The sequence below is a fragment of the Tasmannia lanceolata genome, unplaced genomic scaffold (genome assembly GCF_043159265.1).
Source record: "Tasmannia lanceolata isolate RefF3 unplaced genomic scaffold, GAP_Taslan_0.1 ptg000018l, whole genome shotgun sequence".
NCBI classification, from domain to species: domain Eukaryota; kingdom Viridiplantae; phylum Streptophyta; class Magnoliopsida; order Canellales; family Winteraceae; genus Tasmannia; species Tasmannia lanceolata.
Window position 1 is genome coordinate 19534724 of NW_027518695.1, and position 26596 is coordinate 19561319.

The window sequence follows — 26596 nt, forward strand, 5'->3', positions numbered from 1 at the left end:
TCTTAAATGATTGATTAATGCCTAAGCTGACTAGCATTCTTGGCTCATGCTATGCATGGGTATAAAATAGATGGCCCCACTCCATCAAAACATGAGGTGTAAAACAGTGACCGCACCACGTCAATTTATTAGGTGTTAATGGTGGGACTTGCCCTATTCATGAGTTTGGTGGAGATGGGGTACCCTCCACCCATCAGATATAAAATGGTGGGCCCCACTGGATGATTGGCTTGGGTGGAGAATGCTAGTCTATTGTTTCACTCAAATAATGTGCCCATCTTAAAGTAGAATTATTTAAGGGATGTAGGCCTCCGCATTGATAAGAAAACAATTCTTCAACTACTTTTTGCTTCTCCTAAACACTCGATCATTTCAATCAAATCAGTGCAGGTATGATGAGTTAAGATACACGCATGCATGCATCACAACACACACGCACATATAAAACATACGTGGGTGTTTAAAATTCTTAAGGAAATGTTTGGCCTTGAAAAAATATTCCATTGAAGATTTGTAGTGCCAGTTGCAAGAGATGGGGGGAGAACTGGAGAAGGAGAAACTTAGTTATGAATTCCATTTCGTTTTGGCCAGTGGAATGGAACGCCTCGGCGTTTCATCTCAGAAAAGAAGCTACGACGACCAGAATTTTTTTAATAGTTAAAATTTTTAAAAAAAATCCCAAAGAAAACCCTGAGATTGCTAAAAATTGAAACAACTAGATCATCCTCTAAAACAAAATTCATCATAATATCAAGGTTGTAAAGATCCAACATTTACTTAAAGGAAAATGTATGTATTGACCAGTGCTTGACTAGATGGAAAATTTTTAGAGACCGAGTCATGAGATTTTTTTACTGGACTTTTGGAATTTAATAAAATTTGGACATAATAGAATTTTGAATTTTTAAAATTAGAAAAATACCCCATCATTTGGAAGTTAAGATTTTGATCCATTTCGAAATGATCGAAAAATGTTGAATTTTGTACTAGAACTAAAAAATTGACTTTTTATCCTTTTAGAACTAAGAATTAGGTTTCGAAACTATTTTTAATAAATCCAAATTGAGCGTATTCCTTTATTTACATGTAAATCTTAAGTAAATGGACAAGTGTTTTTCGAAACGGAATATAGGGGTGTTCCGTTCTGGTTTTCCGGACACCATTTTGATCGAAATGAAACAAAATAAGGAATACAAAATACCAATTTTAAGTAGGTATTACTTTTTCACTATTTTTTAGGAATTGATGATGCTCTCTCCACTCCCACCAACTTAGGTCTTTCGGTCTCCCTCCTTCTGCTCCCATCTCGCAATCGTATACTTGAACCCATGATTATTCTGTGGAACAACTTTTCTATAAGATTGTAGGCTCCGTCCCTTTCGACATAAAAATGCACGTAAAATTTGTATTATGTTCATTTCTACAACATAAAACAAATTTTACGTGCATTTTTACGTCGAAAGGAACGGAGCCTAAGTAAAAGGAGCAGGTAACAAATTTTATACCCATTTTACATATATAGGTCGATCTTTTTTTTCTTTTTTTTTGAGAAGGTTACTTAATTTTATTGATAAACTTAAGTGGATCATCAATTAGCCTTCGACCGAGTTCTCTTTTGGGTCAAATTTTTGGGCTGCCAAATCAATCGTTGACTAATATAACTTCTGAGTTGACTCCATTTTACCTTGACCGAGTTCTTGTTTGAGTCCGAGCTCTTAAACCCATGTGGACACATATAGATAATACCCATACACATAGAAGTACATATTTGTTGATTGCTAATTGCTAATTGCATGTAGTGCATAATATTATGTATCTAGGTTTATGTACATATGTACATATTGCATGTACATATGTACATATTGCTAATTGCATTTACATATGGAGCATAATATTATGTATCTAGGTTTATGTACATATGTACGTATTTCATGTACACATATACGTGTATAAATTAACTACATGTCATATATGTAGTTAAATTGCTTGGACTTGGCAACCAAGTCACAAGTTTTTCAACATTGAACCTTCCTCCTTACAATCACCTTATGGTCTGATTTATACATCTGATAGTGAGTTATGGTATGCACAAAAATCGATTTTTTTTTTTTTTGGGGTGCACTTATGCCCTACTGCAGACCATTTATTACGGAGCAATGATAGATGCACCATAATCCCCATACAAGTAGGCAAGTAGCCCTATGCCCCTATTCATGAGTTTGGTGGAGATGGGGTAGGCTCCACGCCTCCACCCATCAAACATAGAGATATAAAATGGTGGGCCCCACTCCATGCATGGGCTATTGGGCTTGGTTGGAGATCATGACGCCTGCCACACAAAAAATGAAGTACAATGGTGGGCCCCACATGATGCATTGGTTTGAAAAGAGTTGATGGGACACTACGCATCAAAAGATGAAAAAACAATGGTAGCCCCACGCCAGAGTTGATGGTTCCACCCAACTCTATCTCAAACTACGATTAAATTTGGTAAAGAAAAAAATTAAGACTTATTAACTATTAAAGGTAGATGATAGTGATATTGGTAATTAAGAAAATGTTTAGGAGATTCTTGTAGATACCTTTTAGTAGTTTTCCCACTATTTCTTGGATGGGTTCTACGAGTTTTTAGCCATTTGACCTTCACTATTAACTCTACTAGTATATCACAGTTAGTACATATATGTGTGGGTTCCATTGTTTATCCATTAAGACTTCTTTCTATAGGTGCCACTATCATATGAACTATTATTATAGACGGGCCACATTACTTTTGTGCTATTAAGCCTATCATATTTACAATATTTTTTGTGGTTCATTATTTTTTGTTGCCTTTAGGGCATCCATGTAGACTGCACTAGTATACTATTAATTATTATATACAGGAGTCCTACTTGGTTTTTGTCTTATGTCCTCTATCTTAAGTTCTTTACCCTACATGAGTCCTACTGAGTATTATGCATATGATGAACTATAAATGATTAAATAACACCAACTCTAACAGCTTAATCTTTCGAAGTAATTAGTTGTTTCACATGGTATCGGAGCTATTGCCTCAGGGCAGCTCCTAGGTTCAAAACCCAACAACTCCCTGATATTAAAAATCGACAGCCAGCACTCAATAAAATAAAAAAAAGAGGGGCCACACGTAAAGGGTGTTGAAGTATAAATGAATAAATAACAACAACTCTAGTAGCTTAGAATTCTTTTTTCTAGACAATAATTATTGCGAAAATTGGAATTACTTCCCAAGAAAAATTTATCATGTATATTGAACCAAATGACTGAATATAGTTTCTCCAAAAAGTAATGGAAAGGAAAAGGTTTTCTTGGCAAAGCTTTTTGGGGTGGAAAGACCTTTTTTTGCCAACAAACTTTTTTTCCAACAAAATGAGCACTTAATTTGTAGAACGTGCACATGCATTTATGTGTCTGAACGACATGGCCCCTCATTTTGAATTTCTTCCAAGAGAGTTCCTAGCAATACAGTGGTTTCTAAATATTCCTCCAATCCAAGCAAGGCCTTATAAGAGTATTTGTTTCCTTTAACTGCTCTTAATACAGTGGTTCTAAAATCAAGTCTTATTATCATCAGGTGACAAGGTTCAAGTGTGGTGGCTTTGTTCTGGGTTTAGCAATGAATCACTGTATGGCTGATGGGATATGTGCAATGGAGTACATAAGTTCATGGGGTGAAATTGCCAGAGGGTTACCCTTAACCATTCCCCCATTTCTAGACAGAACCCTACTGATATCTAGACAACCTCCCAAGATAGAATTCCCCCACCACGAATTTCCGAGATGACCGATATATCGAACCTCTCTTCTCTCTTCCAAGAGAAAGAAATTCTATACCAATCCTTCTGTTTCGACCATGAAAAGCTTAATCAACTGAAAAAATTAGCAATGGAGGATGGTATCATAAAAAATTGTACCAATTTCACAGTACTCTCAGCATTTGTGTGGCGGGCCTGAAGCAAAGCACTTAAAATGGAACCCAACCAACAAACAAAGCTTCTCTTTGCCGTGGACGTGAGGTCTAAATTAAACCCGAATTTCCCTACGGGTTACTTTGGCAATGGCATTGTTCTCACTTGCTGTCTATGTACTGCAGGCGAATTACTGGAAAATCCATTGTCTTTCGCGGTTAAATTGGTACAAAATGCAATCAAATTGGTGACCGACGATTATATTCGATCGGTAATCGATTATTTCGAAGTAACTAGAGCTAGGCCTTCACTGACAGCTACTCTTTTGATCACTACATGGACTAGAATGGCTTTCCATAGTATAGATTTTGGTTGGGGGAAGCCTAAGAAATCGGGGCCCGCGAATCTGCCAAGAAAGGAAGTAGCCGTGTTCCTCCTCGACGGAAAAGAGAAGAAAAGTACACATCTTTTATTGGGATTGCCTGCTCCTGTAATGAAGATCTTCCAAGAACTGATACAAGTGTAGTTGTAAGTTTCTACAAAAATCAATGTCTGTATGAATGGGCAAGTAAACAAGGGGGATTAGTAGCTTTGTTGTTTATCTTTGCCAGAATAATCACTATACTTTTAAAGGAGGAATTCAACTCTTATAGAGTTTATTTGAATTGTATGTTTTTAGTAGCCAATCACAAAAAAAAAAATTAAAAAACAAATCCCTAAACAAAGAGGAGAATGTGTTATATTACCAAAACAAGGGAGTGTGGACATCAGCTTTCTATGTGTAAAGTTTATGTTTTGATGATACAATGGTCATATACGTATCCTATATATATATATATATATATATATATATATATATATATATATATATATATATATATATATATATATATATATATATGAGGAAACTGTTGGTGCGCTTAAGCTCACCAAACTTTTGGTGAGCTTAAGCGCCCCAATCACATGGGGGCCCACTTTGTTAGGTGATCCAAAGCATTCATTTTAAAGTCCCTTACATGGATAGGGGGTGTACCAAAAATCAGCTCCATAAGATCATCCTAACCCCTCCATTTGTGGAGGACAAAAATGGACAGACACAAATCTGCCCATTTTTATCCTCCACAAATGAAGGGGTTAGGATGATCCTATGGAGCTGATTTTTGGTACACCCCCTATCTATCATAAGGCCTTTAAAATGAATGCTTTGGATCACCTAACAAAGTGGCCCCCCATGTGATTGGGGAGCTTAAGCGCACCGTAGGTTTGGTGCGCTTAAGCTCACCAACAGTTTTCTCTCTCTCTCTCTCTCTCTCTCTCTCTCTCTCTCTATATATATATATATATATATATATATAAAGCGGAATCCTCTAAGCGGTAGTTGTGCCACGTGTCAGCCCCCCCTCTTTCCACCGAAATTTCAAAATTCGTTTTACTTCCGTGTGTATCTTTTCTCTTCCCTAATTTTATTAACTTCAGTGTGTACATCTCATTTAAAGAATTGAAAGAAAAAAAATTTATATTCATTTCAAAGGCCCTTATTGGCAGTTACAAAACGTAAATTTATTTCCTCAAAAAATTACGATATAAAACTCCATAAATAAATCGTTTCCGTTTCCCTACATGGTAAGTTACCAAACGTTATTTCTACTTTACTTTCCCAAACGTTTGGCAAACAGGAAGCACGGTGGGTGTGGGAAAGAGACAGTCAGATATGGGAACTAGGAGAAAATGAAATTTTGCCGGCTCTAATATTGAGCTATATTAATTTGCCATCTCATCTAAGGCAATGCTTTTCGTTTTGCTCTGTACTCCCTAAGGCTTTGTTCACTTGCGTTCCCGGGAAAGCAAGTCCCTAGAAAACAACATCTTTTTTCCTTGACAAGACGGAATTCTGGTGTTCACTTGCTTTCCTGAGAAAGTAACAAGCCTAGGTGGAAAATGTCAAATAATGACATGGAAATTGCCAAAAGTGATGTGGGAATGTCCCTTTTCTTGCAAGTGTGGAAAACCAAATCCCACTATTTTGGTCGGATTTGCTTTCCCGGGAAAACTAGTGAAAAAAGGTAGGCAAGCAGTTTCTCGGGAAACCTTTTCCTGCACAGTTCCTGCGCACGTGAACAGGTGCGGGAAACCTTTTCCTACACAGTTTCCTTGGATTTCTTCTCCTAATGCCACGTCAGAATCCCGAGAAACCTTTTCTTTTCCTTTCCCGTGAAAACAAGTGAACAGAGCCTAGAGGCTTTACCATTCAGAAAGAAGAACTTATTCTTTTGTGGATGGCTAATGGCTTTGTTACCCCTAACGAAACTATGGAGTTGGAAGACATTGGAAATGAGATTTTCAATGATTTATTATGGAGGTCTTTCTTCCAAGACATAGAAAAAGACGACTCTGGAAATATAACAAGTTGCAAAATGCATGATTTGGTTCACGATCTTGCACAGTCTGTTATTGGGAACAAGTGTCATATCGTGGATCGGGAAAAAATTGTAGATATTCCTACATCGACCCGATATGTCTATTCTCATTTGCCTTCACTATTAAAAGAGCAGAGGTTATACAAGGCCAAAACCATACGAACAATACTATTGGGCCATGTTTATTATAATTTTGTCCCTAGCAACATAAAGAAACTTAGATACTTGCGATGCCTAGATCTTAGTGTAGTTCGTTGTAGTGAGATCCCATATTCAATATGCAATTTGAAACAGCCAAGATACCTCAACCTCTCCGATAATTATGCCATTGAAACATTACCTGAGTCGATTACCAAGCTACAAAATTTGCAAACATTGAAACTGAGAGAATGTCACAAACTCCGTAATTTGCCTAGGGACATGAGAAAAATGAGGAGCCTCAGACATGTAGATACTTATAGATGTTGGTCATTAACTCGTGTGCCCATTGGGATTGGGGAGCTGAGCTGCCTCCAGACGCTATCCATTTTCATTGTGGGTGACGAGGAAGGACGCCGCCTCAGTGAGTTGAGCAATTTAAAGCTTAGAGGAGAACTATCAATAAAACAACTTAACCTTATGAGAAATGCAAGTGATGCGAAACAAGCCAACTTGAAACGCAAGAAAAACCTCAGAGAATTGGAGTTATCATGGGGGGATGATCGTGGTGATGTTGAGATGCAGGAAAAAGTGTTAGAAGGCCTTGAGCCACACGGTAATTTGAAATATTTGTGGATAGGAGGCTATGAGGGTATTCGATTTCCAGGATGGATACAGAATTCATTGCTCACAAATCTAGTTAATGTTTCTCTTTCAAATTGCATGAGATGTGAAAATCTCCCACCACTTGGCCAACTTCCCTCGCTCAAGAATCTTAAGATATGTGGAATGCGTGCATTGAAGCAAATCGACAATGAGTTTTACGGTAATAGCACATTGAATGGATTTTCTTTTCCATCTTTGAAAAGCCTAGGGCTATGGGATATGGAAAATTTAGAGATGTGGGCATCACTAGAGGAAGGAGGACCTTTTCCTTGCCTCGATGGATTGATGATTCAAGGCTGCCCAAAGTTGATCACCCTGCCATGTTTTCTGCATCTTACCTCCCTTTATATTCATAAGCTTGAAGAGATGTCATCCTTTCCAGAAAGCTTTCTACGAGACGGCAATGCACTCCAACGTTTAGAAATTTCGGATTGCAACAAGTTGAGTAGTCTTCCTAGGGAGCTCGACAATTTCGCTCTCAAGTCATTGAGCATTCGGGATTGTAAGGAGCTGGTGTCTTTGCTGAAGGGATTGCGAAACCTCACATCTCTCGAAGAGTTAGAGATTATAGGGTGTGAAAACCTGGCATCATTACCCGAGGAGGAAGGGGTAGTAAGGGGCTTGAAATCTCTTCAATCATTGGTTATTGACGGCTGTAAAAAGATCGTTTCTTTGCCGACTTGCGGTACCTCACTGCCCTCCAAATTCTGAAATTTCGTGGTTGTGATGAGTTGGCATCATTGGCAGAGTGGGTCGAAAAGCTCACATCACTTCAATATTTGTTAATTGATAATTGTGGTAAAATGACTTCATTGCCCGTTGGACTACAACGATTCACCGCACTCCAACATTTGTATATTATCGATTGTCCAAATTTGGGGAGACGATGCGAAAAGGGAGAGAGGAGAGGATTGGCACAAGATAGCCCATGTACCGGATATCACCATTCGGCCAAGAAAAAGCAGATGCATCAATACCCTACTCCCATGCTACCGTGGCCACTGAAACGGTGATTTTATCTCTCAACCGTACCCTTCTCCGACTGACTCTTCCATCCCAGGTTCGTTATTTCATGATCCCCCTCTTTTATCTTTTAATTATACAACGTACTTTCCTTCTTTAATTTTCCTTCATCCATCTAACCAATTTATACCAAATAATGTTCTGCTACCTTTTTTGCTGCAAGTTGGAGGATTTTCTGCAGTTTTGTGGCTAAGGTTGGGGATAGAATTCTCTGATCGGGATTTTTGCTCTGCTCTTGTGTCAGAGGTCTATGTTGGTTCTTGTATGCTTCTTGAGGTTGTGGTCTGCTCTTGGGACACAGGATTGCTATTTGGTTTTTGCTTCTATTTTCACTCATGTACTAAGCCTCTGTTCTATCTGATTGTTGTCTTCTTATAGCGTGTTTGCCCATGTTATGTCCGAGGCAAGGTGGCTACTCCTCCTCTTGTTTTTTTCAATAGATTTCAGATGTGGATTCTAGTGTGGAGATTGTGGTTTATGAAGGCTCTCTTCATCAAAATTTAGTGAAATGTATTTCTGATAAACATTATCTCTATTTCAACTTTTCTAGAGGCTTATTTGTATCACTAAATTCTGTACCCACTTTTGTTGATGCTGATTATTATCACTAAATTATCTACTCTCTGTAGTGTCTCTATTTTTAGTGTGTTTTCCAAATTCTGCTGGATCCTATTATTGCTTTACCTAATTAAAATTTGTAATGAGTTGGAACTTTTAGTGTAGTTTTAGGCACTGTTTGTATTGCATGAATTTTTTGGAAAAGAAAAGATTTACCAAAATTTCTTGTTTTTCCATCGTTTGATTAAAAATAAAACCAATAACTGGAACCACTGTAGTTCAATATTTAGAGGGATCTTCAATTTTTAGTGATATCCTTTTAAATAAGCCATAATCATATAATTTCCCTATGAATCAGGGAAATGAAAAAAGAAAATTAGGAAAAGAAATTCCACGAGAAATGTTTTTCCTCCAATCCAATCAGGGCATTTGATTTGATTTAATTCATTCTAATCAGATTTTATTTTAGTTATGTACTTCTCTTCTTTTATTATTTAAACGGCTGTCAAAGGTTATTACAGTTTCCAAAACGCTCTTAAAACCAATTAAAACAGAAAAGACAATCTAAGTTTGTGCATTTCCTAAAACATGGTAATGCCAATACCGGTGGCCTGAACAAAACATCTTGCTCTTATTATTCAATAGAAGGTACAAAAAATTAATTAGACATAAGAATGTAATTGTTCAATCAACAACAAAACAAACACACTATAATCAATAGTTTCCTCTTTTACTAGGCAATTCAGTGGTATCAGGTTCATCACACATAGGAGATGTGAAGTAGAAGGGCCCCAGTGTATACTTGATCTGATCTCCATAAACATGAGAGGGTCGACTGAGCTTCACCCCTGCCGGCCTCCGGCAAAGTCAGTGAGGATGTTACAGGAGGGTTTTGGCGATGACACGAGCCTCACGGAGCAATCTCTGGTTTTCAATTCCTTACCATTGATGTATCTCCCAACACTCAATCATTTCAAACTCGCCCTGTCCATCGGTCTCGTCACTTGTATAGTACACTACTCTTCCCCGCTCGTTCATGCATGTAAAGGCAACCGTGCAGCCTACATGTAATATACTTTTAATCATTTCACGAGCTTAATTGACGATTGTTATTAATGCAAATTTGTGCGTATTTAGATGATTCAAAACACAATTTTTGGTAAACTACAAGTAGAGAAACTTTTTTGAACGATCATTATTTTTGTAAAATTTGTTTTATGACTACTTAACGTCGAAAGAAACGGAGCCTTAATAGTTTTTCTTTCGACATAAAATAAGAGTACAAATTTTACACCCATTTTTCATTGGAGTGGAAAAATGAGCATAAAGTTTTATGCCCATTGTACGTGGAAAGATATGGAACCTTAAAAATGGTTGTAAAATTTGCCAAACACCCATTTTTGGTCGAAAGAAAGGAAGCCTTGATGAAACAATCATCCTATAGATGGAAGATTAGTCTAATGATGTTTGTCCCACCTTCATCGGATGATTCAAAACCATCAAACGGTTCCTAACCTCCTTGTTTAGATAGAATCATTGCTATTAACCTTCAAAAAGCAAGAGTGATGCAGAATGCACGGCGTCGAACAAGTCTTTTATTTTTTATTTTCTATTTTCGTCATTTTATTGGTAGTTTATTAGGGCATCAAAAATTGTTCTTTTAGCCTGATTTTGGTGTTTCAAGAAAGGTTTTTCTATTACCTAAAGAGCCCAAGATTACACGATTTGAACTTAATTTGGCTAAGTTATAGGTATTTTACGGATATGGTATAGGTATATTACAGGATTACTACTTTAGGAATATTTTAATCATGTTTCTACTTTTTTATTTATGTTGTTTTAGTTAGAAGATTGAGAATAATGGTTTGGCAAGTATTTAGGGTTTCTATTTTTTTGGTTTAGCTATCTATATAATGTAATGATATGATGAAAGAAAGAAAGAGATTGAATAAATTTTATTTTGGGACATCACTTGTGACGAGAGCATTGTGGATCTTTTACATGGGTGAAGGAGCTTCCCTCCTTTCATGTGTTATATTGAAGTTTTTTCTCCAAACCATGGCATGTGCCTGCAAGATTATGTTAGTCGCTTCTTGTGTTGATCTTCATCTTGGTGATGACACTCCACGCTCCCTGCATCAAAGAGCAAAAAAGAAACATAAGTAGTTCAAGATTTGTTAATTAAGGCCTTGTTTTTTGTTTCTTGTCTTTTTTAAGAACCAATTGTGAGTCCAAAAGGGATCATTGGACCTGAAAATTAAACTTAAAATTGAGTCCAATAATCAGTTTTGGACTCACAATCGGTTTCAAAATCCAAAACAAACAGGGCCCAAGTGAATTGGAGTTTTAATTGTTGACATGGCCATCTTTGTTGGGACACATTGTCAACTTGTATTTATTGCATGTCCATTTGCCATCTTCAATATACTTGTATTCGTAGTGTCCTTCCTCTAAGAATGGGCTTAAATGAAATCCAACACTTTTTACTTTTATAGAATTTTTCCTGCGTATAGATTTCCATTTTTGGAAGAAGAGTGAAAGATATGCGCTTAAGAGAATAGCTGTGAAGAAAGACTTTTAGAGTTGCAAATCCATAACCCATTGGAGCGGTAGGGTTCTTTGTCAAATTTCTCAAGCATTATGAGTTCTACCATGTAATTATATATGACATAAACTATTTTCAGATCTAACATTGTTAATGAAAGAGAATTTTACATTTTGGATTTGTTGCAGAGTTCAGGAATACCATTACACCTTATGCGCATCAGTACAAGTACGAGTGTCGATTGACATCTGCCCGAATTATTGACTCAGTCCAGCTAATTGTCATGCCAGTACAGACCGCATCCCGGTTGATCACCCATGAATGACAATCAGTGTGTAAGTCCAATCGTTCAACCCTTGGCAATCTTCTAATTGTGTATTTGTTTAAGTGAAAGTGTTTTAGCAAACTCCAAACTACAAAAGTCAAGGAGCAATGAAGGAAAGATGGATCCAAACCAGTGATGCAAGCTTGAAGATCAAGGAAGCCAAAAGAATACAAGAGAATTAATGAAGATGTTAAGATTTTAAGTTAAAGTTCAAATGGAAGAACAAAAACCAAGTCTTCGTGTTGTTAGATTGTAAAAAGTCCAATCCATTAAGTAGAATCCACAAGAGGCGTCAAGAGGCATTTAAAATAATACTAAATAAGTTAAATATGTAAAGAAAATCATGTGGACCCAAAGCCCTAGTGCCAAAGATAGGTTAAATGTGAAAAAGAACAATATATTGGCGGAATCAGATATTGAGTTGATTCATGTTAGAAGGTCTGCTAACGAGAAGGCGGATGAGCTAGCAAGAAGAGAGGTGGTATGCAACTCGATGAATTGGTCTGACCAATTACCTACTTGATGTCCTATCCATTGTATAATTAGTTTTTTTTTATTTTTTGTTCCATATCTTCGGGTACTCCCTTTGGGGTGTCCCTTATGATTCTTTTATAATATTTGCCATTTCAAAAAAAAAAAAAAAAAACAATATTGGCACTTGCTTGGTTGAACAAAGTCCATTATCTTATAGATAATGAATAGAGAATTTTCAAATATTTTTGAAATTATTTTTGACAGAAAGTAAGCTCTCTTAGCTTTCCGTATAGGGGTGTTCATTATTCGGTTATAACCGAATAACCGAACCGAATTGGTTTCGTCGGTTCGGTTGGGTTTTTTTCCTTTTCGTTTCAGTTTCGGCTATTTTTTTTTGGAAATTCGGTTATTCGGTTTCAGTTATCTCAAAAAAAAAATTTGGTTAACCGAATAACCGAAATTATGATAAAAACCATTAGTTTTTCAAAAAAAAGTGTTATATGGGCACTCCATAGGATGATCAAAACCGTCCATTAATTTGATTGATCACAACTTAATTAGGTTGTGCTCAAAAAATCATTTCGATAGGATGATCCTAGCCCTCTGATCTATACTGAGATTTTGCTTTTTCCCTCTTTTTCTCCCACTATTCGGTTATAACCGAATAGCAGAACTTTTAATTGGTTCGGTTTCGGTTTGGTTTTTAGAAATTTCGGTTCGGTTTCGGTTATCGAAATTTGATAACCGAAATTATTTCGGTTACCAAATTTCGATCTATTCGGTTCGATTATAACCGAACGAACACCGCTATTTCCGTAGAGCAAAAGATCATGAAAGTCTGATAAGAAATGAGCGAGTTATGAATTGTCAAAGATAACTACACAAAACTTTAAAAACCAATAAGTTGACCGTGGTCGATTGCTAGAGAACTCCTGGATTTTTTTGTGAAGCCGTAACTACTAGTGTCCCGGTCGACCGAGGGTTGCCCGCACCAGCCGTTAGAGCCTACAAATGGTTAGTTTTGGGTCATTTTCTCTATATAAAGGTATTCCACTACTTAATCGCTTTTCACTCACTCTAAAAGATCCTTGGAACATATTTATTGAGTGATTTCACATCTTGAGCCGCTTTGGAATCTGGATAATATTTGAGGGATTGGATCGCAGACGTCAAATAGTATACCTTTCAAAAGAGAAAAATTTGTAGTGAGCTATCTTGTTGTATTTGCCATGTGAGAAGGCATTGCTCTTCATCTTGCTTTTACTTCTTTGTAAACGGTGTACGGATGCTCGCAGGTAGGGGTGCAACTCGGGTCGGGCGGGTCTGGTGGGTTGGGTTTTGAAGAACCCTACCCTACCCGAGAAATATCTCGGGTCGGTTGGGTTTTTTTCCGGAAAACCCACAATTCCCAAACCCGGCCCTACCCATGATAATTCTCGGGTCGGGTTGGGTTTTTTCATGTCGACGCGTTGTAGAAAAAAAAAAAACAAATCTTCACACCAAAAATCTCTAAATTTATGTAATCATGTGTATAAGTTTAAGAAGGAAATTATATTTCCACATCACAGACATGATCACCTCAATGAAAACAATTATATCAATATATTGAAAAATAATTTGCTTTGTTATTCAAGAGATATATAATTAAAAACGTCATAGTACACCTACATAAGTTGGGTCAGGTTTCGGGTTTTTTTTTTCTTTAAATCCGACCCTACCCAATTTTTAGGGTGGGACTATTCCCTACGGATGCACTCTTCTCTTTATCTTTATTTGCATCTTGGTGTTCATTTTCATAAATTAAATTTGCTTTTAGTTTTAATTTGTTAATTAATTTTAACAAAGGCAAAAGTTTTGAAACCCAAACTCACCCTCCTCATGGATTGCCACCTCTGACCTAACATTTCTAACATTTCAGTGCATTCGATCGGCCCCCACCGCCCAAGAATAACACATGTGGAGTCATAGAGAGAGATCCAAAAAACCCAAAAATAAAAAGGGATTGGTGAGAAAAATAGTTTGAAAAGACGAAAAAGATATCCCCCACTTGAAACCTTCTTAATCCCCAGTAGGAATTACCCTTCATCTATCCCTTCCTGGCTTCCTTCTCGAGAAGCACGTAGCCAGTGGTAATGACATGGCTGTCTAGCAATCTGAGGAGTGCGATCCAAAGTCGATTTAAGTCAGCTATAACCACTGTCCTCTTTGTTGTTTTCATTATAGCATAACCATTCATGTCCCCTTTCTTTTTGAGCTGTCCTCACAAGGGCCTATTAGTCGCTCCATGGAATCCTAGCTTTTAGCATAAAAAGTAAGAAAAAAATTTCAGAAACGGCCTTAGTGGGCCAGTTAGCCGAACGAGATTTTTTGAAATACCTTCGCCTTACTCATTCTCCATGCCAAAGGTGAGACCCATCATTTTACACCGTTGCATCAACATAGGTGTAGGGCACCAATTTATGCCTCATGTTTTGACATGGTAGTGCCCACCATGTCTACCTAAACCCCATTGCATCAACATAGGTCTAAACCCCATTGCATCAACATAGGTGTAGGGCACCAATTTACGCCTCATGTTTTGACATGGTAGTGCCCAATATGTCTACCCAAACCCATTGCATCAACTTGGTTCCCTACATTTTACATTTTTACACACGAGTGAGCCCGCCATCTCACCCATTTGAACAGTGGGATCCATAATTTTACTTCATGTTTTGATGGGATGGGGCCCGTTATTTTTACACCGGTAGACACACCATCTCATGCCTAACAAAGGATTAAGACAAAATCTTCTAAAAAGTGAGCCACTGTGGTTGCTCTCTCCACCGATAGTGATTCGGGAAATGTCTCTCAGCAAAATTGTCGAGCAAATCCCTTAAAAATCTTTGAAATTTTCCTTATAAACAAAGCAAATTATAGCATTTTTAAAAAAAATATATGGAAAATGAGTTTAGACTTTTGGACACCTATCAACTTCATGGTTGTCGCTTGTGCCAAAATAAGGGATCTTATTATTTTATAAAACAAGTGGACATTTTTTATAAAAAAAATAGTTTTTAAACGTAGTGTTTGGTAGGGGTGCAACTTGGGTCGGGTTTTACTCGTCCCGCATCTACCCGACCCGAAAATACTCTGGTTCGGGTTCTTAAATCATGGGTCTTGGGTACAGTAGGGTTTCAGGTTGAAAAACCAGACTCAATCTCGGGTAGGTTGATCCTAACCCTCCGATCTAAATGTTAGAGGGTTGATCCTAACCCTCTCCAGATTGCAGGGTTAGGATACCTGTGGAAATAATTTTTGGGGCACAACCTATTTAGGCTGTGGCCCATCTAATGGATGGTTTGGATCATCCTATGGTGCGGGCCATACCGTACTTTTAATAAAGTGAGGAGTGCCCTCATCAAAATACAGTAGTGGTGATAACATTTCCCAAAGAATAAAGCAAATATAACACCACCCAAAAAATGAAAATAAAAAAGTAATAGTAAAAAGTTGAAGAGTATATAACAAACCATCTTACAGGAAGAAGCTTGGAAGATATCCTTGGAAGATATCCTTGTGATTCTACTTGCTCTTGCTCTAGAATTTTTTTTTCTTTTCTGTTACCAAGGAATTATGGCGGATGCTATTGTTAGTATACTGCTTGGGAATTTGAACTCTCTAATCCTAAACGAGGTTGATTTACTCGTGGGTGTTAAGGATGATTTGGAAGAGCTTAAGAGACAGTTAGGATTGATTGGTGATGTACTCCCAAACGCAGAGGAGATGGCCATGAAGAATGGGCAGCTCAAGGGTTGGCTCTCAAGTCTTATAGATGCGGTCTATGAGGCGGACGACATCTTATCAGACTGGGCTGTGGAACCTCAGCGATTACACTCAATTGGTTGTGGCCAGGTAAGTAATACCTTCTTACCTAGTTTTCAATTCCAACGCCATAATATAGCAACTAGGACAAAAAAGATTCTCACGAGAATACAAAAAATTGTACAAGCGAGGGTGGAGTTCAAATTGGATGTAACAACTACTAGTCCTGGGAGTCAAGAGAGAACACATACTGTGTCCGATGTGCATGAATCTGTGTCCGATGTAAATGAATTAGAAGTTTATGGGAGAGATGAGCATAAAGAAGAGATTGTGCGGCTATTGCAAGCCGATGTTAATAATAATGAAAATGAAGTCCCAGTTATTGCCCTAGTTGGCATGGGGGGTCTGGGGAAAACCACACTAGCTACATTGGCCTTCAATCATGAGATTGTAATAGGCCATTTTGAGCTAAGAATGTGGATTTATGTGTCTCAAGATTTTCATGTTAATGGAATTGTAAAAAAAAATTTAGAATCTGCAATTGGAAGTAAAACAGATGTCACACAGTTAGAGGAGATGCGAAAAAACTACAAAATATAATATGTGAGGAGAGATTTTTGCTTGTACTTGATGACGTATGGAACGAAGATGGAGGAAAGTGGGATAATCTGAAGCAAATCTTAAAATGTAACGTTAAAGGAAGCAAAATCATTGTGACTACTCGTAAAGAAACGGTTGCATCGATGATGGGTGGGCTTCATGGATCCCTCCTCCACCTAACTGGTTTATCATTCAGTGATTGTTGGTCTCTGTTTGAACGTCAAGCATTTGGATCAGAGAGAAGTGAAGAGCCTCAAAATTTGGTTCCAATTGGTGAACAGATTGTCGAAAAATGTGGGGGTGTGCCATTAGCAGCAAAGGCATTAGGAAGACTCCTGCGTGGCAAACAGGAAGCACGGTGGGAGTGGGAAAGAGACAGTCAGATATGGGAACTAGGAGAAAATGAAATTTTGCCGGCTCTAATATTGAGCTATATTAATTTGCCATCTCATCTAAGGCAATGCTTTTCGTTTTGCTCTGTATTCCCTAAAGGCTTTACCATTCAGAAAGAAGAACTTATTCTTTTGTGGATGGCTAATGGCTTTGTTACCCCTAACGAAACTATGGAGTTGGAAGACATTGGAAATGAGATTTTCAATGATTTATTATGGAGGTCTTTCTTCCAAGACATAGAAAAAGACGACTCTGGAAATATAACAAGTTGCAAAATGCATGATTTGGTTCACGATCTTGCACAGTCTGTTATTGGGAACAAGTGTCATATCGTGGATCGGGAAAAAATTGTAGATATTCCTACATCGACCCGATATGTCTATTCTCATTTGCCTTCACTATTAAAAGAGCAGAGGTTATACAAGGCCAAAACCATACGAACAATACTATTGGGCCATGTTTATTATAATTTTGTCCCTAGCAACATAAAGAAACTTAGATACTTGCGATGCCTAGATCTTAGTCACATAAATGTTGATGAGATGCCCCATTCAATATGCAATTTGAAACAGCTAAGATACCTCAACCTCTCCGATAATTATCGCATTGAAAAATTACCTGAATTGATTACCAAGCTACAAAATTTGCAAACATTGAAACTGAGAGATTGTGATAACCTCCGTAATTTGCCTAGGGACATGAGAAAAATGAGGAGCCTCAGACATGTAGACACTTATGGTTGTAGGTCATTAACTTGTGTGCCCATTGGGATTGGGGAGCTGAGTTGTCTCCAGATGCTATCCATTTTCATTGTGGGTGACGAGGAAGGACGCCGCCTCAGTGAGTTGAGCAATTTAAAGCTTAGAGGAGAACTATCAATAAAACAACTTAACCTTGTGAGAAATGAAAGTGATGCGAAACAAGCCAACTTGAAACGCAAGAAAAACATCAGAGAATTGGAGTTATCATGGGGGGATGATCGTGGTTATGTTGAAATGCAGGAAAAAGTGTTAGAAGGCCTTGAACCACACTGTGATTTGAAAGATTTGCGGATAACAGACTATGAGGGTATTCGATTTCCAAGATGGATACAGAATTCATTGCTCACAAATCTAGTTAATGTTTCTCTTTCAAATTACCGGAGATGTGAAAATCTCCCACCACTTGGCCAACTTCCCTCGCTCAAGAATCTTGTGATATCTGGAATGTCTGCATTGAAGCAGATCAACAATGAGTTTTACGGTAATAGCACATTGAATGGATTTTCCTTTCCATCTTTGAAAAGCCTTTCGCTATGTGAAATGGAAAATTTAGAGATGTGGGCATCAGTGGAGAAAGGAGAAGCTTTTCCTTGCCTCGATGAATTGAAGATTGAAGACTGCTCAAAGTTGATCACCCTGCCATGTTTTCAGCATCTTACCTCCCTTGATATTGATCATCTTGTTGATATGTCTTCCTTTCCAGAAAGCTTTCTTCGAGACGGCAATGCACTCCAACGTTTAGAAATTTCAGATTGCTACAAGTTGAGTAGTCTTCCTAGGGAGCTCGACAATTTCGTTGCTCTCAAGTCAATGATCATTGTGCGTTGTAATAAGCTGGTGTCTTTGCCGGAGGGATTGCGAAACCTCACATCTCTCGAAAAGTTAGAGATTAGAGAGTGTGAAAACCTGGCATCATTACCCGAGGAGGATGGGGTACTAAGGGGGTTGAAATCTCTTCAATCAATGGTTATTGATGGCTGTAAAAAGATGGTTTCTTTACCGGATGACTTGTCGTACCTCACTGCCCTCCAAATTCTGAAAATTGGTGTTTGGGATGAGTTGGCATCATCGCTAGATGGGCGGCGTTTGAAATTTCTTCGGTCATTGGAGATTTTTAGCTGTAAAAAGATGGTTTCTTTGCCGGATGACTTGCGGTACCTCACTGCCCTAGAAAACTTGGAAATCCGTTATTGTGATGTGTTGGCATCATTGCCAGATGGGCTGCAGCATGTCACCACACTACAAAGTCTATCTATTGTAAAATGTCGGAGCATGGTGAATTTGCCAGAGTGGGTCGAAAAGCTCACATCACTTCGACATTTGGCCATCCAACATTGTGGTAAAATGACTTCCTTGCCTGCCGGACTACAACGCCTCACCCAACTCCAAGAATTGGATATTATCTTTTGTCCAAATTTGGGGAGACGATGCGAAAGGGAGAGAGGAGAGGATTGGCACAAGATATCCCATATTCCCATGTACCCTATATCACAATGTTTGGGTGATTTTAACTTGTGCCAAGAAAAAGCAGACGTACCCTACTCCCATGCTACCGTGGCCACTGAAACGGTGATTTTATCTCTCAACCGTACCCTTCTCCAACTCACTCTACCATCCCAGGTTCGTTATTTCATAATCCCCTCTTTCATCTATTAATTATATAACGCAATTTCTTTCTTTAATTTTCCTTCATCTATCTAACCAATTTTTACCAAATAATGCTCTGCTGCCTTTTTGGCCGCAATTTGGAGGATTTTCTACAGATTTGTGGCTGAGTTTGGGGGTAGAATTCTCTGTTCGAGATGTGCTCTGCTATGGTTTCAGAGGCCTATGTTGGTTTTTGTATGTTTCTTTGAAGTTGTGGTCTGCTCTTGGGGCAGAGGATTGCTATTTGATTTTTGCTTCTATTTTCAGTTATATACCAAGCCTCTGTTGTGGTAGTTTTGATAAGGGTTGCCTCTTTCTTCTTGTATTGTGTTTGCGCTTGTCATATCCGAGGCAAGGTGGCTAGTCCTCCTCCTCTTGGATTTTTCAATAGATTTCAGATGTGGATTCTAGTGTGGAGATTGTGGTTTATGAAGGCTCTCTTCATCAAAATTTAGTGAAATGTATTTCTGATAAACATTATCTCTATTTCAACTTTTCTAGAGGCTTATTTGTATCACTAAATTCTGTACCCACTTCTGTTGATGCTGATAATTTTGATTCCAATAATCAGTTTTGGACTCAAATTCGATTCTCAATATCCAAAAGGAACAAGGCACAAAGTATAACTGATACCATTGAATTGATCCTGTTAATTTTTTTTTCCACTGCCAAACTGTTTATTAGACTCAAACGAGGGCTTAGTTGAAGGGATTGGTGAGAAAAATAGTTTGAAAAGACAGAAACAGATATCCCCACTTGAAACCTTCTTAATCCCCAGTAGGAATTACCCTTCATCTATCACTTCCTTCTCGAGAAGCACGTAGCTAGAAGCTTGAAAAAAAAGGTTCCTGCTAATGACATGGCTATCTAGCAATCTGAGGAGTGCAATACAAAGTCAGCTATAACCACCATGTCCTCTTTGTTGTTTTCATTATAGCATAACCATTCACGTCAACTACTCATCCCAAATTGGAGAATGGGGTGGCCATCCCCTTTCTTTTTGCGCTGTCCTCGTAAGGGCCTCGGACAAGTGGTCATTCTCGAAGCTTTCTAATGCTAAACGGGTGAGAGATGGATCGATGAGAATCATTGGAATCCTAGCTTTTAGCCTAAAAAGTAAGAAAATATTCAAAAACAGCTTAGCAGAAGGAGATTTTTTGAAATACCTTTGCCTTACTCATTCTCCATGCCTAAAAGAAGGTAAGACCCATCATTTTACACCATTGGATCAAGATCAAGATAGATGTAGGGCACCAATTACGCCTAATGTTTTGACATGGTAGTGCCCACCATGTCTACCCAAACCCCATTGCATCAACATGGTTCCCTACATTTTACACACGACTGAGCCCGCCATCTCACCCATTTGAACAGTGGGATCCATAATTTTACCTCATGTTTTGATGGGGTGGGGCCTTAGATATAAATTCCGTTCCGTTCCGGCCGGAACGGACCGGAATTCCGGTTCCGGACCGGATTCCGGAACGGAATGGGCATATTTTCCGTTCCGGTCGGAATTCCGGTCCGTTCCGGCCGGAATTCCGGTTTCCGGCGGAATTCCGGTCCGTTCCGGCCGGAATTCCGGTTTCCGGCGGAATTCCGGCCGGAATGGCCGGAATTCACTATTCCGGCAGGAAATGCTGAAAATTTCAAAAAAATTCGAAAAAATTCAAAAAAAATTCAAAAAAATTACAAAAATGCCATTAAGGCCGTTGGAGAGTGTATTTTACAGATTTACCCTCGTTTTATGACCGTTTTATAGTTGTTGAGAGGGCATTTTTCGTCTTTTTCCAAAAAATTCGAAATAAAATAGTAAAAAAATCCAAAAAATTACAGAAATGCCATTATAGCTGTTGGGACTGTTTTTTTACAGATTTGCCCTCGTTTTATGACCGTTTTATAGTTGTTGGGAGGGCATTTTTCGTCTTTTTCCAAAAAATTCGAAATAAAAAAAAAAATCCAAAAAATTACATAAATTCATTTATGGTTGTTGGGGAGTGTATTTTACATAACGGAAAGTTTCGACCGGAACGCCGAACGAAACGGCCGGAATACCGGAACGTTCCGTTCCGGTAGCCAAAACGGAACGGCGACCGGAACGGAATTTATAACTAAGGGTGGGGCCCATTTTTTTTACGCCGGTGGACACGCCATCTCATGCCTAACAAATGAATAAGACAAAATCTTCTAAAAAGTGAGCCAATGTGGTGGTTCTTTCCAAAAGTTTACCAAACGTTTCTTTTACTTATTTTCCTCCATAACTTCCTTTATAAAACGCCAAAATTGACGTGTAAATTTTCTCCAAAACTAAACTCTCCAACGATTGTAGCAAATACTCTCTCCAACGATCAGGATTCCTTCCTATTTTTTCACACTTAATTGCAATCGCCAAGAGTTTTAAAGGCATACGAAAAGAGAAAATATAACGTTTTCTCTTCTTTTTTTTACCGTTTGTGAGTCCCAACCTAGTTATTGGACTAAAAAACTCAACCTGATTATTGGACTCAAAATTAATTTATTCCCTATAAAATATTTCCTTGCTTCTTTAGATGGTTTTATGGCCTCTTATGTTGAAATTTTCTCTAGACCCTCCTTATGAATGTTTCTTCTTTCAGCAGTAGTTACCATCGTTAATCACATCACTATAGATGAACCATAAAAAAAAAACCAACATAGATGGAGGTTGGAGGAAACGCTTCTAAAAAGTTTTGTAAATGCTAAATAGATGTGTCATTGACAGTTACCATGTATAAACTATTAAAGGTATTGATTATTTCTTACTATGTTATTCACTTTGTTTGTTTAAGATCAGTACTGATATATTTGTTTCAAGTCCCATTCATAAGTTGTTATAGTTTTGATTGGTTTATTTTAGTTATTATTTGCAGACATAACGAATTTTGCTCGAGGTAGAGGTGAGTAGATTCTTCCTCTTGATTTTTTTAGTTTCCCTCTCCGTTGTTTTAATAGAGATAGATGTTATATTTATGATGATGATTATTTTTAGTTTTTCCTTTTTTTGATTGTTGTTTCTCTTTGTTTGTCGTTCCCGTGCGTTTTAGGCATTTTTTTTCCAGATCTTATGTCTCATTGTATGTGATTTATATATGCAATTATATTCTTTTAGTGGGTTGCATGGATCTCTTTAAGAATGCATCTTTGTTTAAAACAGTTTTAAAGCATTTATTTTTATCGCCGTGTGCATCGCACGGGTCAGCAACTAGTTGGAATAATTGAAATATTCTTGAAAAATTCCCAAAACATTGCTCTAAGGATATTTGGTACAGAAATAATATGACTGGCCACAGAGAAATAACAAATCACGTACTACGGAAGGAAATAAAAAACAAACTCTAATGAGACAACTCTAATGAGACGCCCGATTCACCCGGTCCCTTGCTAACCGATCAGCGTCGTTGTTAGCCGAGCAATATTGTTAAAAAGGAACACCCAAAAATGGATTCAGAATGGTGCAAAACCCCCAGAACCACTATAATCCGACAAAACATATCACAAAAATGGGCCAAACCGAGTCAAACACAGATTTGGGCCGTTTGGGCCTATGGGCCGGTTCGGGTCAGGTTGGGCCAAGCGGTCTGGTGGGCTTAGAGGGTCTACTGGGCCTTTTTTAATTGAAAAACCGATTGCGGATCCTTGATGGGCCAGCACGGCCAGGTTCGGCCCGCGAAGCCCGACACTATTCATCGTCTTCTTCATAAATAGTAACAATTCCAGCAAAATCCGAAAAATCACTCAAAGTTCGATTTATCATTGCGGTTTCGTTTGAAGTCCGATTGAGGCACACAATACGCCATTGGACTCGTCTCTCGTCGAACTTCGCAACCATGTCGGAAAATCACCGGTTGGAGCAACCGTTTTCCAGAGGCACGCCGTTTTCTGGCGATGTGCAAAACATCCCAAAAATTAAAATTTTCATCTTCAAATCGCCGCCAAACGCAATCCAGACATTGGATCGACGAACCGTTTGTTGCGTTGGATTCGTGGGAACACAAGCAACGTTTCAGTGCCATTTAATCATCGATCTGACTCCAGAATTGATGGCGGCACTCAAAATATAAGTTTTCACAAACCCTATTTCAATCACTTTTATTGCGATTTTCTCGCCATTTTCTTGCCGGAACCGTGGCTTTGATACCACATGTAAGTGTTCATCATAAAATGAACACGAGCAACGGATCTTTGGCGCTCCAACTTTGAGAAAATCACAATTAACCATATGGATTGAAATTGAAATAGTAAAAGAACATACCGGAAGCCATGGATATTGTCTTACTGTCTCTTGAAATGGTTCCACTCCAGATATCTCCTTGTTCCACAACAGACAGTGATGGGAATTGTTTTCCTCTTCTCTTAGACGTGGATTCACAGAGAATGGAAAAAATTAGTTGTGTACAAGCAGGGACCGAAGGCTTCTCTTATAGACGTTTGAGAGAATGGATGCAACTCTTCATCACGCTGACCCTTCTCTCAAACATCTTGTTGTTTACACCTGTTCCAAATATACCCTTTCATGAAATTGCCAGAGGATTACCCTTAACCATCCCCCCATTTCTAGACAGAACCCTACTGAGATCTAGACAACCTCCCAAGATAGAATTCCCCCGCCACGAATTTTCCGAGATGACCGATATATATGGAACCTCTCTTCTCTCTTCCAAGAGAAAGAAATTCTATACCAATCCTTCTGTTTCGACCCCGAAAAGCTTAATCAACTGAAAAAATTAGCAATGGAAGATGGTATCATAAAAAATTGTACCAATTTCACAGTACTCTCAGCATTTGTGTGGCGGCCCGAAGCAAAGCACTTAAAATGGAACCCAACCAACAAACAAAGCTTCTCTTTGCCGTGGACGTGAGGTCTAAATTAAACCCGAATTTGCCTATGGGTTACTTTGGAGAATGGCATTGTTCTCACTTGCTGTCTATGTACCGCAGGCGAATTACTGGAAAATCCATTGTCTTTCGCGGTTAAATTAGTACAAAATGCGATCAAATTGGTGACCGACGATTATATTCGATCGGTAATCGATTATTTCCAAGTAACTAGAGCTAGGCCTTCATTAACAGCTACTCTTTTGATCACAACATGGACTAGAATGGCTTTCCATAGTATAGATTTTGGTTGGGGGAAGCCTAAGCAATCGGGGCCCGCGAATCTGCCGGGAAAGGAAGTGGCCCTGTTCCTCCCCGACGGAAAAGAGAAGAAAAGTACATATCTTTTATTGGGTTTGCCTGCTCCTGCCATGAAGATCTTCCAAGAACGGGTGAAAGTGTAGCTGTAAGTTTGTAAAAAATAAAAAATAAAATGAACATAGGGGGATTAGTAGCTTTGTTGGCTATCCTTGCTAGAATAATCACTATATTTTTAAAGGAGGAATTCAACTCTTATAGCCAATCACCAAAATATAAAAAAAAATCAAAATCCAAAGAGGAGAATGAGTGTTATATTACCAAAACAAGGGGGTGAGGATATCAGCTTTCTCTGTGTAAAGTGTATGTTTTGATGATACAAAAGTAAGATACTTCTTGGAATAATTGAAATATTATTGGACAAATCCCAAAACATTGCTCTAAGGACCGGGCAGTGGTCTTGCTCCTAGTATTGTATCATCTTTCTTTATTTATATTCCGGTAGGAGTTCACCTAGCCCAGCTTTTCTTTTCTTTTCTTTTTATGAGTAAGCTAGGGTTAGGAGTCCACCTACTCCACCTAGCCCAGCTTACCCATAAAAAAAAAAACCCAAAAATTTGATACCCAGTTCACTTTTTTCGGATATAATGTATGTGAATTTTCTGAAATTACCTCCAACTCTCCATAACAGAAACAAATCTGATGAATAATTTGTCAAATTATCCTATATTATTTTTAAAGGATTCGCTAGGGACTTTCACAGAAAGGCATTTCGCAACTGGCTGTTGCACGAGAGAGCAGCAATCTGATGAATTAAATGAATAAGACAAACTCTGCTGAAAAGTGAGCCTATGCGGCTGCTCTCTCGTGCAACAGACAGCCGCAAAATGCCTTTCTGCGACAGTCCCTAGCAAATTCATATTTTTAAATATCTTGAGAAATATAAATTTATTGAAAAAGACATTGTAACGAAAGCTGAACACACTCTAGCTAGTGTATGAACCTAACCATCCCTTCTTTCTTTTTCTTTTTCTTTATTTCTTTTTTTAGCTTTTTACTTTAAAAAATGAGTATATTGAGCGGTAAATAGAAAATCTTCCCAATATTTCTCCATTTTTCCGAACATTATGCTCACTGAAATCTCCCCTACGCCTGCGTGGACTTGCCCGAGTCGACCCCCTTTTACCTTGGATGCATTCCGCATTTTGCCGCCGCATTATGCGTTTTACCCTACAGAGTTAATAAAAACTCCTTTTGACTCTCCTGAATTGTGACCGCATCAACCGAGTACTCAATTGCGTCAGCCGAATACTCGACCGCATTGTGCCGAGTTGACTAGTATTTTCTTTGGCCACTTTCCGCTCCACATCCCGCATAAACACGGGATAAAACTAGGTTTCTGGCCTACGGAGATGAAAACAATGGCATTTAAGAGTTGCCTTTCATGTGACCCAACACGCAAACGAAATAAAACATTTCTTCATGGTTGTCACTCTCGCTGTCTAAACTGAGGTGTGGTCAAGCTTATCCCACATTTCTAGCCAACGAAAGGTCACTAGAGAAATCTAAAGATGACATCCTAGTAGATGTGTCTCATTGAGTTTGGATAATCATTTAAAAGCTTTAACACTACGAGAAAAACAGGTTTGGACAATCATTTAAAAGCTTTAATTCCACTACAAGAAAAACACCCTATTGTGACAGAAATTTAGTCGCTATAAATGGCATATGGCGTTGGTGTTTTTCATCAAGTGTTAAACTCTTCAGCAACGGTATCCGTAAGTCCCACTATTAGTATCTATTTAGCGTGTACAGTTTCCTGCCGATACTGCAATCTGTCTCTATAGGTATGGGACTGGGTGGGCCCTTGGTATGGGACAAGTTTAAAGGGCCTTGCCTAACACGTTCCATCAGCTCTTGAGCTTTTGGTGTATTGGTTAGGTACCTAACATTTGGTATCAGAGTCGCCACCACGTCCTGTGTTCGAATCACGGAAGGGGCGACCTTTGAAGAGGACTACCTGGTAAAAAAAACAAAGTTAGAGTGAAAACTGCCAGAGTGAAGTTGACACAGAGTGGGCCGTCGAGGAAAGGACGACCTGTGGAAATGACTACCTGGAAAAAAAGGCCAGGGTGCAAGCCGTCACAGAGTGAGCCAGCGAGGAC

At 38.4% G+C, this 26596-nt stretch overlaps 3 protein-coding genes, 2 long non-coding RNA genes and 2 pseudogenes across 5 annotated transcripts; all 7 read left to right on the top strand.

Moving 5' to 3' along the window:
* Positions 1–3309: 3309 nt before the first annotated feature.
* Positions 3310–4683, top strand: LOC143850144 (omega-hydroxypalmitate O-feruloyl transferase pseudogene; annotated as a pseudogene).
* Positions 4684–6238: 1555 nt separating this feature from the next.
* Positions 6239–7861, top strand: LOC143850145 (putative disease resistance protein RGA1). Its single transcript, XM_077359435.1, has one exon. It carries the CDS (start codon positions 6239–6241, stop codon positions 7859–7861), a length of 1623 nt encoding a protein of 540 aa, XP_077215550.1.
* A 92-nt stretch (positions 7862–7953) lies between these two features.
* Positions 7954–8639, top strand: LOC143851607 (uncharacterized). Its single transcript, XR_013236426.1, has 2 exons — positions 7954–8449; positions 8552–8639. It is a non-coding gene; the product is annotated as an uncharacterized LOC143851607 (long non-coding RNA).
* A 7051-nt stretch (positions 8640–15690) lies between these two features.
* On the top strand, positions 15691–16479 carry LOC143850146 (disease resistance protein RGA2-like). The gene has a single exon (XM_077359436.1). The coding sequence runs from the start codon at positions 15691–15693 to the stop codon at positions 16477–16479; it is 789 nt and encodes a 262-aa protein (XP_077215551.1).
* A 146-nt stretch (positions 16480–16625) lies between these two features.
* Positions 16626–18976, top strand: LOC143850147 (putative disease resistance protein RGA1). Its single transcript, XM_077359437.1, has 2 exons — positions 16626–18787; positions 18850–18976. Exons 1-2 carry the CDS (start codon positions 16626–16628, stop codon positions 18974–18976), a joined length of 2289 nt encoding a protein of 762 aa, XP_077215552.1.
* Positions 18977–19112: 136 nt separating this feature from the next.
* Positions 19113–19755, top strand: LOC143851419 (uncharacterized). Its single transcript, XR_013236326.1, has 2 exons — positions 19113–19253; positions 19397–19755. It is a non-coding gene; the product is annotated as an uncharacterized LOC143851419 (long non-coding RNA).
* A 3803-nt stretch (positions 19756–23558) lies between these two features.
* Positions 23559–24584, top strand: LOC143850149 (omega-hydroxypalmitate O-feruloyl transferase pseudogene; annotated as a pseudogene).
* Positions 24585–26596: the final 2012 nt, after the last annotated feature.

What these genes read in the sequence shown, in the direction of transcription:
- LOC143850147 (XM_077359437.1), top strand. Translation starts at nt 16,626, where the DNA reads ATGGGTGGGCTTCATGGATCCCTCCTCCACCTAACTGGTTTATCATTC. An exon ending in TCTTTGCCGGATGACTTGCG is followed by an intron (nt 18,788 to 18,849) that starts GTACCTCACTGC and finishes CATCATTGCCAG; the next exon opens with ATGGGCTGCAGCATGTCACC.
- LOC143850146 (XM_077359436.1), top strand. Translation starts at nt 15,691, where the DNA reads ATGGCGGATGCTATTGTTAGTATACTGCTTGGGAATTTGAACTCTCTA.
- LOC143850145 (XM_077359435.1), top strand. Translation starts at nt 6,239, where the DNA reads ATGGAGTTGGAAGACATTGGAAATGAGATTTTCAATGATTTATTATGG.